The 14,116-nt window shown below is 43.0% G+C and overlaps 1 protein-coding gene across 3 annotated transcripts in view; it reads right to left on the bottom strand.

The window, feature by feature from the left end:
• LOC137380575 (1-phosphatidylinositol 4,5-bisphosphate phosphodiesterase epsilon-1-like) overlaps positions 1–14,116 on the bottom strand; it is a 462,270-nt gene that overhangs the window by 26,458 nt on the left and 421,696 nt on the right. For all 3 annotated transcript variants that reach the window (XM_068052607.1, XM_068052608.1, XM_068052609.1), the window contains exons 27-30: positions 6,962–7,080; positions 6,704–6,832; positions 5,057–5,266; positions 2,513–2,683 (exon numbers count right to left, since the gene is read on the bottom strand). In XM_068052607.1, coding sequence (XP_067908708.1) covers positions 2,513–2,683; positions 5,057–5,266; positions 6,704–6,832; positions 6,962–7,080 — 629 coding nt within the window. The remainder of the gene's footprint in view (positions 1–2,512; positions 2,684–5,056; positions 5,267–6,703; positions 6,833–6,961; positions 7,081–14,116) is intronic.

The raw sequence follows: 14,116 nt of genomic DNA on the forward strand, positions 1-14,116 counted from the left end.
TTGAGCTGTTAGATCTGGTCTGAGTCTATCCCATTTAGCACAATGTTAGTGCCACACAACACAATGGAGGGTATCCCTAGTATGAAGACAGAACTTCATAGGACTATTCAGTGGTCACTCCTACCAATACTGACATGGACAGATGCATCTGCTACAGGTAGATTTGTGAAGACGAGGCCAAGTAGTTTTTTTCCCTCTTATTGGTTCTCTCACCACCTGCCGCAGACCCTGTCTGGCAGATATGTCCTTCGGGACTTGGCCAGCTCAGTGAGTAGTGGTGCTATCAAGGCGCTCTTGGTGATGGACATTGAAGTCCCCCACCCAGAGTACATTCTGTGCCCTTGCTACCCTCAGTACTTTTTCTAAGTGATGTTTGACATGGAGGAATACGGATTCATCAATTGAGGGAGGACAATACGTGGTAATCTGCAGGAGGTTTCCTTGTCCATGTTTGACCTGGTGCCATGAGACTTTGTGGGTTCCGAAGTCAATGTTGAGGACATTGAGGCCACATCTCCTGACTATACCACTGTGCTGCCACCTCTGCCAGTGGGGCAGGACATACCAAGGAATGGTTTTGGAGGAGTCTGGGACATTGACTGTAATATATGATTTGGTGAGAGTGACTATGTCTGTGGGGCAGCGCTCCCTATTTTGACACAAGTCCCCAGAGGTTTGCAGGATCAGCTAAGCAGGGTATACCTTTGTCGTTTCCGGTGCCTAGGTTGATGCTGGGTGGTCTGTCTGGTTTTATTCTTATTTAACTTTTCTGTAGCAGTTTGATACAACTGAGTGGCTTGCTAGGCTATTTCAGAGGGCAGTTGAGATTCAACCACATTCCTTTATGTCTGGAGTCTCATGTAGGCCTGACTGGTAAGGACAACAGATGGATTTTTACAACAATCTGGTAGTTTCATGATCATTATTAATGAGACTAGCATTTTATTCCAGAATTTAATTAATTGATTTTAAATTCCCCCAGCTGTCGTGGGACTTGAACTCATGTCTCCGGAGCATTAGTCTGGAGCTCTAAATTACTAGATTACCTCTACACTACCGTCTCCCATAACTAATCACACGATAATTACACCCTCTCGCCAATACTGGCGCTGAGCACATAAGTTTTGCACATAAGTTTCTTCGGCCTGTACTGCTCCAACTAATTTTATTTGTGTTTCCAAAATAGCCATAACTTTTGGTACTTAACCATAAATAATATAAAAGTATTGTATAAAATAAGGACACAGTGCTTGACTTTAAAATGTGGTAAAATGAAGCATATATTTTCTATAATACATCTTAATACAAATCTTTAAGGCCTAGGTTTAGTTATCCTTCACCCGCTGACTGCATGTTACCAAAGACTACACTCGGGTCATGACTCGCCCTGTGGAATGCCACAGGAGCTCACCCAGTATAAATTGAACATGATATTTCTATTAAAAGCTCAGATTTCAAAGTGCATGGGTTGACGAAACTGAGGCTGTGTTCCCACCCACCTGGGGTCTGTTGTAACCCCGGTAGAGTAACTGGAGGCAGCTGGAAGGAAATAAGACCCAATGGGTTAAGACCACACTGGTAAAACTATTTTAAAATTAATGTAAAATTATTGAGAAAAAACAGCACCTGTACAGCCATGACCTAAAGGGGCACAAAACTCCCACAAAAAGTGTGAAAACACATCTATAGTCCATAAAATACTAAGCATGTTACAAAGATACAAATTTAGATCTCAGTTGCATAACAACATCAACTTATATTTATATAGCGCCTTTAACATAATAAAACGTCCCAAGGCACTTCACAGGAGCATTATAAAACAAAATATGACACCGAGCCACATAAGGAGATATTCGATCAGATGACCAAAAGCTTGGTCATAGAGGTAAATTTTAAGGAGTATCTTAAAAGAGGAAAGAGGCAGAGAGACTTAGGGAGGAAACTCAAGAGCTTAGGGCCGAGGCAACTGAAGGTGCAGCCATCAATGGTGGAGCGACTGAAATCTGGGATGCTCAAGAGGCTAGAATTAGAGCAGCACAGATATCACGGAGGGTTGCGGTACTGGAGGAGATTACAGAGATAGGGAGGACTGAGGCCAAGGAGAAATTTTAAAACAAGAATGAGAATTTTAAGATCAAGATGTTGCTTGACCGGGAGCCAGTGTAGGTCAGCGAGCACAGAGGTGATGGGTGAATGGGACTTGGTGCGAGTTAAGACATGGGCAGCAGAAATTTGGATGACCTCAAGTTTACAGAAGGTAGAATGTGAGTGACCAGTCAGCAGTGTGTTGGAATAGTCAAGTCGAGAGGTAACAAAGGAATAATGAGGGTTTCAGCAACAGATGAGCTGAGACGGGCAAAGTCAGGTGATGTCACAGAGGTGGAGATAGGTGGTCTTAGTGATGACATGACTGTGTGGACGGAAACTCATCTCGAGGTTAACTTTAGAGATTGCTTGCATACACCTAGAACTCACCCCAACCCATCATTGTTCTTTGTATATTTTGACTAACCTGCAGAATAATGTCTTGGGCTGTGCTTAACTTTGAAGCCCTGATGACCGTACGAGGCTGTTCCGGGGAGACATCATGCACCTGAACCAAGAAACTATCATCTTCTGTTGGACTGCTATTGTAACTCACATCATCTCGTTCTTCATTCATGGTGTTCCTTTGATTCAGCTCCTGCAACAGATATTGAAAGTCAGCAGACTTTCTGGTACATATTGTTAGTCCACAAATTCTACTATCATTCAGGATTGATGTTTCCCCTCTCAGTTCAATATGCAAAATAAAAAGTCACCAATCCACATTCTCAACCAAGGAGTGGCCAGTTTCCATAGCAACTCTCACTGAAAGTTTCCAGTGTATCCAAGTTCTATTTTTTTCTTGAAGTGGCTTTAGCATTCAGGTTTAACTCATTTTGAGCTAAATAACTGTGTGTGTGTGCGTGTGTGTATGCGCGTGCATATGAGGGGGTGCAAACTCTTTTGTCACTGAGTTATTGTCTCTGTTTTCTTGCTGTACCCCACACATGCATCAACTGCATCTGAAAGGCCTGTTAGAGACATAGAATGGCTAGAGCAAAGAAGGCAATTCGACACATCGTGTCTGTGCCGGCTCTCTACGAGAGCAACTCACCTAGTCCCACTCCCCTGCCTTTTCACTGTAGCATTGCAAATTTTTTCCCTTCAGATAATTATCCAGTTCTCTTTTGTTCCCTGGTCTCTACCAATTCCACTCTGAATTAGTTATAAGGGATGCATACGACTAGATCACGCACTCAGAAAATAAAGAAACTGCCCTCAGGGCAGTGGTATTGTTTTAAAAAAGCTAACTGCATATGTTGTTAAGTGTAGGGTTTCAAATTGTTGTGTCCTGACCCTTCCATAAGGTGCATTCATTCTGACACAAAGGGATGGGAGGCGGGGGTGCATAAAATTGGGTGGGACAGCGGGGAGTGCTGTGCCCATCACCTACCCGCATCCACTGGTATTTTACCATAGGCAGGGGAGGTGGTGGGCGACCTGCCCGCCATTGGCTCAATTGAGGCCCTTAAGTGGCGATTAATAGCCACTTAAGGGCCTCTTCTTGCCACTGCTGGTATTTTAATGGCAGTGCATGGGCACTTCGCGACCTGGGGAGGCCGCCCAGTAAAATCTGGCAGCCTCCTGCAGGCTCAGTGGGCGAGTCCCTCCTGATTGGATACCCTGTGCTCCACAGAAGGTCCCCCTCCCCCAAGCGGCAAATGCTGCGCCCGCTAGCAGATCCTGCCTGCCCTCTTGATCGACCCACCTCCTCGTTGGGGCTTGACTAGTCCCAGCGATTCCCAACCCCACTTACCTGCACTCCGGGCCTCCTAGATGGCTGCTGCTCCAGGGATTGCTGCAGTCCCAGCAGTAGTCACCGCCCCCCGGTTGTGGCTTCCAGGGACAGAGGAGACAGGCTCGGCCCCAACCTTCTAGCCAGTGGGCGGGGCCACCGCCTCCATGTTAAAACCCGGCAAATGTCTCCAATTAAACTCCTCTCCTATGACTGCCTGATGTGATTCCTGTTCTGGCAAAGGGGCTGGAATTCCGTCCCTGGTACCCAGCAGATAGAGCAAAAAACTGGCTTCAGGGTCAGTGCACCTGATTTGCACTTGTCCCCAATTTCCTGACAGATCTTCACTGGCGTCACAGGAGCCTTGCAATGCCAATGGCTCAGGCTCCAGTATAGCGTTTGTTTGGCCGGGTGATGAGGGCTTGTCTTCATTATTGCAGCAATTCTAACAGGTTGCCACCAGGCCAGCATTACATGCCTCTAAAAGTTGCAGCAAAGCAGGTTCCTACAGAAACTGCAAGTAATTTTAAAACTGGCTACACTGACCTTTTGATGAGGTTAAGTCATCATTTTTTTGGGGGGCCATTTCTGGTTTCTTGGCAGTGCATCATTGTTCGTTTCTTTGGATCGGATGTTTATTTGATCCCTTTCATTTGGTTTCAACAATTCTGTTGAACCTCACAATTTAAAGCTCCTTGCCTGACATAGACAACCAACATTACGAAAGAAAAAGACTTGAACTTAGAGCTTTTTTCATGGCCTCAGCCATCCCAAAGTGCTTTCAGGCTAAAGGGGTACTTTTGAAGTGTAGTCACTGTTATATATTCAGTTCAAAGGTGTACCTCTGGGGAAAAAGGAATTTAAAATCATTGTGCAGTTCAAGTGGGCTCCACTCAGAAGGAGATTACATGGCAGGGAACGAAATGCGTATTTTTGTTTAGGAAGGGGCTACTCAGCCTTTCTGCATCCTGAAATAACACCCAAATGGACTGGTTAGCTTCTAATATATTTCCCTCCAGGTTTTTAAATGGGAGAATAGTGCTGTACGCATGCAGTGATGTTTAACTGTATGTGACTGGATATGCAAAACCTCGAGTGGACATTTGTGAATCCAAAGAAAGATTCCTTCATGGTCAGGTTGCGGTGTTACAGAGTAGACAAAAAAATGTCAGCCGTGCTTCAGAATAATTAATCACACATTTCATAAAATGGTGATGGTAAGAAAAATTGACATACCTCTTCTTTGGTTTTGAAGACAATTTTTCCAACAAATCCTTCTTCTGGGAACCAACACTGTGGAATTTTCAGGATCTCCTCCTCTGGACTAATGACTCTCTGGAATGGCTGCTTCTTGCATTCATTCTTCTCTTTAGAAAGGGAAGTTTTCTCTTCCAGAAGGAAGTAGTTGTCAGTGTCTGCCTCCGAGTCACCCACAATGCCTACAATCTGCAAGGATCAATTAGAGTAATTCAATTTCCTAAAGAAGAATGGCTGTCACTAACAATAAAAGAGACCTTAATCCAGTTTTGATTTTCAAGTGAATACAGCTCACCGCTGTAAACTAATGTTCAGTTTAGTTTATTTCCTGTTTAAATGCTCCTTAGGGTGCACATCATTCATTATGTTCAAATCTGGTTAGGTTGTCTTTGATGCTTCAGGTATAATTGCTAATTTGTTCCCAAATGGCCACAGATCTGAGCTTATACAGTACAAATGTATACTGTCTGATAGTTTATGTGAAACAAAACATGGCTCAGAAGTTCACAGTGAATGGTTCCTCCGTGTTACTATAATTGTTCCAGTTTTTAAAAGCATTTGGAAAAATTGCACTGGTTGTAATCTGTTATTCACACCGTGGTTCGAACCTCTGGACTTGTTGGATAACTTCCATTGGATTTTTTCCCATGGATTATTTCTAACACAGATTAGCATCTGCTAGTGTTTTACAATAAAAACCTACAACATTTTCTCTTAGATATGGTTCTTAAATTTATCCAGTAGCCTCCGAAAATGTTGTAGGTCCAGTAGATGCAATTTTTGTACATCTTGGGAATTCAATATCACAATCGCCTTGTAACATTTTCACTTTTGGCAATTTATAAATCAGATCCTGATGTGCATCTTTTGTTTAACTGACACCTGCAAATTCTCCTCAGTTTATCTGAACATCTTTGAACTTTCAAGATGTAACCAAAGTGGGACTAGAAAGGAACGGTATGTCACAATACTGCCCTTTGCCCTCTGGGTTTGAACACAGCAGAGGCTGCTGGGAAGCTTGTTTCTCTCTGCCAGATTTAAAAAGACCTTCATACAATAAGCTTGGGCATAGTTCACAGCACAAAATGCCCACAATTTGGCAGTCTAGCTCAGAGAGGGTTGGTGTGGGAAGCGCACTAGGGGCCATTCTCTGCGACCGGAGCTACAGTAGACTTAGGTCAGAGGAGAAGAAGCTTCATTCTGTATTTGACCACATTACTTCTGACTAAGAAATGGTTAATGTATGACACTGGATGGCCCAGGCATTCTATTCTTCAGCACTTATATCCCAAGTTTCTGAGCACAAACTAATATAAGAATATAAACTTAGGGTGTGACAATCATCTTTTCCTGAAGTAAGTCCACGAATGTTACCATATCCATGAATTGTTAAATGTGTTTGATCAATCTAATAGGCTCCCATTAATAAGATTTCAAATCAACCCTTTTATGGAAAAGCATAAAATCTGGATTACATATCAAACTTGCTGTTAATTTTTTAAAATTCCTAAACAAATTAAAGAAAACACAGCACAGCAAACCTTCCATGCTGATTTTCTGTTATTAGGCATAACTTTCCATTGGTTGCCTTGATCTTTTGGATGACCTAACCGTATAGTGACTCACTTTGTGCACCAACTGCCTGGCTGTGGTCTTCTCATTAACAGCAAAAACAGTGAATGGTTCAGGACCTGGCACTCCATGAACTGTAACTTGGTAACTGACTCCAGATCTGTGGTCTTCTGTGTTAAACAGCTGTGTAGAGCAGAAATACTGTTAGTTGTGCCTTGATACATTTTAAAATCAAATTGTTCAATTGGATTCCAATTATAGTCTGTGGTTCATGAAGTGATAATTGTGAAGGAATAGATTCACTTGAATTACCACTGATGCAGGTATTACGTTTCCAGTGTTGTTTTCTTCCATCCGTCGGCTGTAAATGAAGAGACTGGATATCTCCAGAGATTCATTATGGGAATTTCTTAACTGTAGATGTCTGTACCCTGAGAAAAATAAAACCATGACAAAGTTAAATTCTTTGGGCATATTTCATCTTCATCATCAAATTCTTTTCATCACATAATCTGTGACTGGCCCTTTATGATATGACAACAGAAGTCAATTAACTTCCTCTTTGAGCCTTTTCGCTCTTTTCTTGCATCTCCTTAATATATTAACCATCCTTGGCCTAAAGGCTGGGCACATAACCTGTTGACAAGGCCATACTGTAGCCAGCTATTAGGAGGATGGATCAGCATGACCTTGTCCTCGTATTGGCTTCTCCCAACAGCAACTCTTTGAAAGTCTCAGTGCATTAAATAACATTCATCGCTTTCACTTAACACAGTTCGAAAAGAACTCTGAAGAAAGCAGCCATCGAGACCAGAATGCTTACTCCAGTTACTGTAATTTGCAGCTCAACGATGGCACAGGCAATTAATAGTAAGGGAGATTAAAGCATTATTCTGTTGCAGTAGGGGGTGCTTCGGTGAGTTTGAAACGATTAAACATAGTCTGATTCAGATTACACATCATTCGTTGACCTCAAAAGATTCATTCAACCTGAATGAGACACTCAATAAATAAACCACTTTTCTCTTTTTCCTAATACAGCAAGACAGGGTAATTGTTTTTCGAATTTGTGCTTCAACTGGTGGGAGCAGATATTGGAAATGGAGTCTCTAAAGCTCACCGGCATCACAGGAGCCTGCATTTATCAAAATGAACAGATGAAACATCCTGAGCAGGCCGCTGACTTCCACAGCTGAATTTCCACAGGGGTAGTATGAATGGACAACAGATAATAGATTATTTAAAATATGCTCCCTTTATCCTCTAATTAAAAACTGCACAATCACATGCTTTCCATTATTTCATTTTATAGGACCCCAAAAGTTACTCTGATTTTTTTTTAAAAAACCTACAATGTTCTTTCCTTACCGAGATAATACTGCAAGATTTGTTGTTTTTATTTGCCTTTGGATCAGTAAAGCAACCGTGAGGCTGTGCTTTGGGCTTCAGGCCACAGCCTGCGAGCAGCCAGGTCCCAGTAAAAGCCTGGCTCAGGTATAAAATTAAAACCTGACCCGAGCCCAAGTCCATTAATTTTTTTTCACGCCCGACACGAATCTCCTTCATCTGTTCGGGCAACAGGCTATTCCTGCAGCTGGAGTTGTGGAGAATCATGGGTAAGCCTGATCCCGTGACTTCCCGGAAGCAGTATCCAGCCTGACCCAAACGGAGCCCGAATGCTGAACTCGGAATTTCAACCCGACCTGACTCCGACACATGTCGTCGGGTTCGGGTCGGCTGGCCAGGCTTTAGTCCCAGTTACATCTATGTAGTGATTAACAATTCTGCAGCTCGTGGAAAAAGTGGAGGTACAGCCCTCAACCACCAGAGGGTACAATGAGTTAAAGGAGAATTACCTGAGCAGTGATTTTTCCACCTATTAAAATTAATGGACTGAAAACCACAAGCTCAGGGCTCATCATGATCACTAAAGCAGAAGAAACTTCTCTTAAGTATTTTGGTCAACACCACTGCTCCTTTAGTTCAGTTGCTTTGTACAAGATGATCACTGCATTTGTTTACATGAACAGCACTTCAAAAAATAACTCATTGGATGTCCTAAGGATCATGGGAAGATGCTATCTAGATGCAAGTTCATCTTTTTCTTTCATTAATTAGTTAAAAAGGAAAACTTGTCATACCATACAACTTTAGTTACATTAAAGTGTAAATATTTTTAGAAACGGGCACAAAGTCATGAAGCCCAAATAAGCAGGACCATTTTTCAGAAATCAACCCCACCTACTCTCCTTCACCATATTCCTCAATTCCATCTCTCCAGAAGTGCAACCAATTGCCTTTGAAAACACTTATACTGTTTGTTTCAATGTCTTTTCCTGGTAACTTACTCCACAACTCTGTTACCCTCAGGGTGAACCAGGTGAAAGCATTTTGCCTATTTTCTTCCATTACTCCAAACTTCCTAATTTCCCCATGACCACTTTGAGCAAGTTCATTCTATCTTCAAAACTTCAGCTAGGTTAATCTTTTTTTCAAACAAGCCAACTTTCAGACTCTTTTCTCATAATTAAAATTCCTAATGTTCTGAGTTTCCCTGATGCCCCAGTGAGTTAAGCCAGTGAAAAGTTTAGCTGTGTGAACCAGCATCCATAGGTTAGGGAGGGATGATTGGATTGGGTTCCAATTTTAGATCACTATCCAGAAATCCCTGGGTTAGTTAAATAGCAAGAAACTTTTCATAAATATTAGATGAGGAATGGATTGGGCTTAGCTATATCATGCCTCTGGCAGTCAATTAGCCTTCTGACATTCAGCATTAAGGCTTACTCTTTAATAATGGCCACTTGAATGGGATACTAGAAGATCTGCGACACCATAACCATGGAAGAAGTCAACATTGGGCCCAATTTTAACTCTCTGTGAGTGTCATGTCTCAAGGAAAGGATGAGAGAAATAAATAAATAATGATACTTAAATTATCTTTATTACTCTCTCTGCACCCATTCAAGGCAAATAATATCCTTCCCATGATTGGGTGACTTGAACTACACACAGTACTCCAAAAGGGATCTGATCAGCATGTTATTCAACAACAATGCATCTTCATACAAATGAAAATGATGGGTAGGAAAGACCAACTGTGCAGAAAGCCTGCCCACATATCTTCCTTAGATTTAAAATCTAACCCTTTGATGAGGCAGCCTAGTACAGTGTCAGACACTTCCAACAGATTGGTTTGTCCATGAATGTTTTATCTGTCATAAATAATTGTCCAAATTATTCCTCCCAGTGACATTCACTGTGAAGATTTAAACTCGAGTACTAGGATTACCTGGAATATGAACTGCAGCTCTAATGTGAGGCATTAGATATTAGAACAACTACAGCCTATACTGCCAGAATAATACAGCTGTAATATGATTCACAGCCACAGAATGACTAGTCAGTACTATCATTGTGATACAACTGAACCCAGTGCTCTAAGTTAAATTTGTAATTCTTAAGGCAGCTTTAAAATCATTGTAGAGCCTGCCTTTTCCACTCTTGATGCAACCAAAATGTTCCATTTAACCGCACACCTCAGCTGGTGAGCAAAGTATGTGCCATAACTGGCTGAGGTTACCATCAACATGTCTTGCACTCATTGGCTTCAAAGTATATTTAAACCAGATGGTCTCGTCCTCGCTGCATGAGGAATGGAACGGACAGAGGCTGCAGTAGTTTTAAAGTCAGGCTTTGAGGACAGAGAGGTAGAAGTGAGATGTTTTGTCCCATTAAAACCAAGTCCGATGTCTGCTTTAAACCATGGTTCTTACATCAATACAGTAGGCAACAGTTATGCTTTGTGACTTTGTCATTATAGTTGCATCCAATACAATTACAGACAACTGTGCCTTCTTGACATTCCAGCTCAAGCTAGGTAGTGTGCTAATGATTTCATAGATTTAAACATTATAATTCCTAAGTCCCTTTCTTGATCAGCATACTGTACCATTTTGCACATACTCCCTTTTTAAATGACTTGATCCCAGCTTAATTATTTTATACTTCTTCTTTGACTTCTTCTTCGGCCTCCTTGTCTCGAGAGACAATGGGTAAGCGTCTAGAGGTGGTTAATGGTTTGTGAAGCAGCGCCTGGAGTGGCTATAAAGGCCAATTCTAGAGTGACAGACTCTTCCACAGGCGCTGCAGATAAAATTGGTTGTTGGGACTGTTACACAGTTGGCTCTCTCTTTGCGCTTCTATTTTTTTTCCTGCCAACAGCTAAGTCTCTTCGACTCGCCACACTTTAGCCCCGCCTTTATGACTGCCCGCCAGCTCTGGCGATCACCGGCAACTGACTCCCACGACTTGTGGTCAATGTCACAGGACTTCATGTCGCGTTTGCAGACGTCTTTAAAGCGGAGACATGGACGGCCGGTGGGTCTGATACCAGTGACAAGCTCGCTGAACAATGCGTCCTTGGGGATCCTGACATCTTCCATGCGGCTCACATGGCCAAGCCATCTCAAGCACCGCTGGCTCAGTAGGGTGTATATGCTGGGGATGTTGGCCGCCTCGAGGACTTCTGCGTTGGAGATACAGTCCTGCCACCTGATGCCAAGGATTCTCCAGAGGCAGCGAAGATGGAATGAATTGAGACGTCGCTTTTGGCTGACATACGTTGTCCAGGCCTCGCTGCCGTAGAGCAAGGTACTGAGGACACAGGCTTGATACACTCGGACTTTTGTGTTCCCTGTCAGTGCGCCATTTTCGCACACCCTCTTGGCCAGTCTGGACATAACAGCGGACGCCTTTCCCATGCGCTTGTTGATTTCTGCATCGAGAGACAGGTTACTGGTGTTGGTTGAGCATAGGTGGGTGAACTCTTGAACCACTTCCAGAGCGTGGTCGCCGATATTGATGGATGGAGCATTTCTGGCGTCCTGTCCCACGATGTTTGTTTTCTTGAAGCTGATGGTTAGGCCAAATTCGTTGCAGCCGCAAACCTGTCGATGAGTCTCTGCAGACACTCTTCTGTGTGGGATGTTAATGCAGCATCGTCAGCAAAGAAGAGTTTATTTATTTATTTAGAGATACAGCACTGAAACAGGCCCTTCGACCCACCGAGTCTGTGCCAACCATCAACCACGCATTTATACTAATCCTACACTAATCCCTTATTCCTAACACATCCCTATATTCCCCTACCACCTACCTATACTAGGGGCAATTTATAATGGCCAATTTACCTATCAACCTGCAAGTCTTTAGCTGTGGGAGGAAACCGGAGCACCCGGCGAAAACCCACGCGGTCACAGGGAGAACTTGCAAACTCCGCACAGGCAGTACCCAGAATTGAACCCGGGTCGCTGGAGCTGTGAGGCTGCGGTGCTAACCACTGCGCCACTGTGCCACCCAGTTGCCTGATGAGGACCTTCCGTACTTTGGTCTTCGCTCTAAGACGGGCAAGGCTGAACAACCTGCCATCTGATCTTGTGTGGAGGAAAATTCCTTCTTCTGAAGACTTGAACGCATGTGAGAGCAGCAGTGAGGAGATGATCCCAAACAGTGTAGGTGCAAGAACACAGCCCTGTTTCACACTACTCAGGATAGGAAAGGGGTCTGATGAGGCACCACTATGCTGAATTGTGCCTTTCATATTGTCATGGAATGAGGTGATGATACTTAGTAGCTTTGGTGGACATCCGATCTTTGCTAGTAGTCTGAAAAGACCACGTCTGCTGCGGTCAAAGGCTTTGGTGAGATCAATGAAAGCAACGTAGAGGGGCATCTGTTGTTCACGGCATTTCTCCTGTAGCTGGCGAAGGGAGAACAACATGTCAATGGTGGATCTCTCTGCTCGAAAGCTGCACTGTGCCTCAGGGTAGACACGCTTAGCCAGCTTCTGTAGTCTGCTTAAAATGACTCGAGCGAAGACCTTCCCCACTATGCTGAGCAGGGAGATTCCACGGTCGTTGTTGCAGTCACCGCGGTCACCCTTGTTCTGATAGAGGGTGATGATATTGGCATCGCGCATGTCCTGTGGTACTGCTCCCTCATCCCAGCACAGTCAAAGCAGTTCATGGAGTGCTGAGAGTGTAGCAGGCTTGGCAGTCTTGATTATTTCAGGGATAATGCCGTCCTTTCCAGGGGCTTTTCCACTAGCTAGAGAATCAATGGCATTACTGAGTTCTGATTTTGTTGGCTGTTCATCCATGACTGGCAGAGACTGGGCTGCATTGAGAGCGGTCTCAATGACAACATTTTCCCTGGAGTACAGTTCTAAGTAGTGCTCCACCCAGCGGTCCATTTGATTGCGTTGGTCAGTGATCGTGTCCCCTGATTTAGACTTGAGGGGGGGGGGCGATCTTCTTGATGGTCGGCCCAAAAGCTCTCTTAACGCCATCATACATTCCTCTGATGTTTCCTCTGATGTTTCCGGTGTCGGAGGTCAGCTGAATATGACTGCATAGGTGTTGCCAGTAGTCATTTGCACAGCGCCTGGCTGTTCTTTGTGCAGCGCTTCTGGCTACTTTAAGTGCTACGGATGTATATCTACATTGAATAACCCACCACTAATTGGCTCAATTATGCAAAACCTCAAAATCCTTCTAAATCTGGATACATTGTTTACATGGTTACATTTCATTATTTGCTCCAAACTCATTTAAGCATCATCTGCAAATCTGAGTATTGTGTTTACTTTATAATTAATCACTCATCCAAGTCATTAATGCATATTAATAATAGAAAAGTTCCCAATACTGATCCTGGGAGTACCCTCATTATCACTTCCTAGCCTGAAAGTTCTCATTTGCGATTGGTTACTGTTTCCTGTTTCTAAACTAATTTTCTATCTAGTCCCACTTTTAATTTATCAATTAATTGCTGATTCAGAACTTTGCCAAAAGCTTTCTGAATATCCAGGTGTATAATATCAGCTGTGTTCCCCTGTGCAGCATACCAAGAATGCCTTTGAAAAACTCTGGCAGGTTAATTAAACATGACATTCCTCTCCTAGTACACACCATCTTTCCTTTAACAAGTTCTGTTTTTCCAAGTGTTCACTCTTAGGGATGGTTCAAAGATTTGACTACAACTGCTGTTAAATTTAGTGGTCCTAAGTTTAAAGTATTGTCTCTTGACCCTCATTTTAAAAAATAATTCAGGTGAAGTTAGCTACTTTCTAATATTCAGTAATTTCTCCTGAATTTACCAAAGAGTAATGGACCAGCTTTAGCAATTACAGACCTCACCTCCTGTAAGATTCAACAGTGAAAAGTTGTCCAGATGAGAGACTTTGTCTGTATTAAGATAATAAAGTAATATTTTTATTTTCATTTCTATCCAGCTCTTCCTTTAATGTTACTAAAATAAAAGCAAAATACTGCGGATGCTGTAAATCTGAAATAAAAACAAGAAATGCTGGAACCACTCAGCAGGTCTGGCAGCATCTGTGGAAAGAGAAGCAGAGTTAATGTTTTGGGTCAGTGACCCTTCTTCGGAACTGGTTCCAGTTCCGGA

The sequence above is a fragment of the Heterodontus francisci genome, chromosome 20 (genome assembly GCF_036365525.1).
Source record: "Heterodontus francisci isolate sHetFra1 chromosome 20, sHetFra1.hap1, whole genome shotgun sequence".
In the NCBI taxonomy this organism is placed as follows: Eukaryota; Metazoa; Chordata; class Chondrichthyes; order Heterodontiformes; family Heterodontidae; genus Heterodontus; species Heterodontus francisci.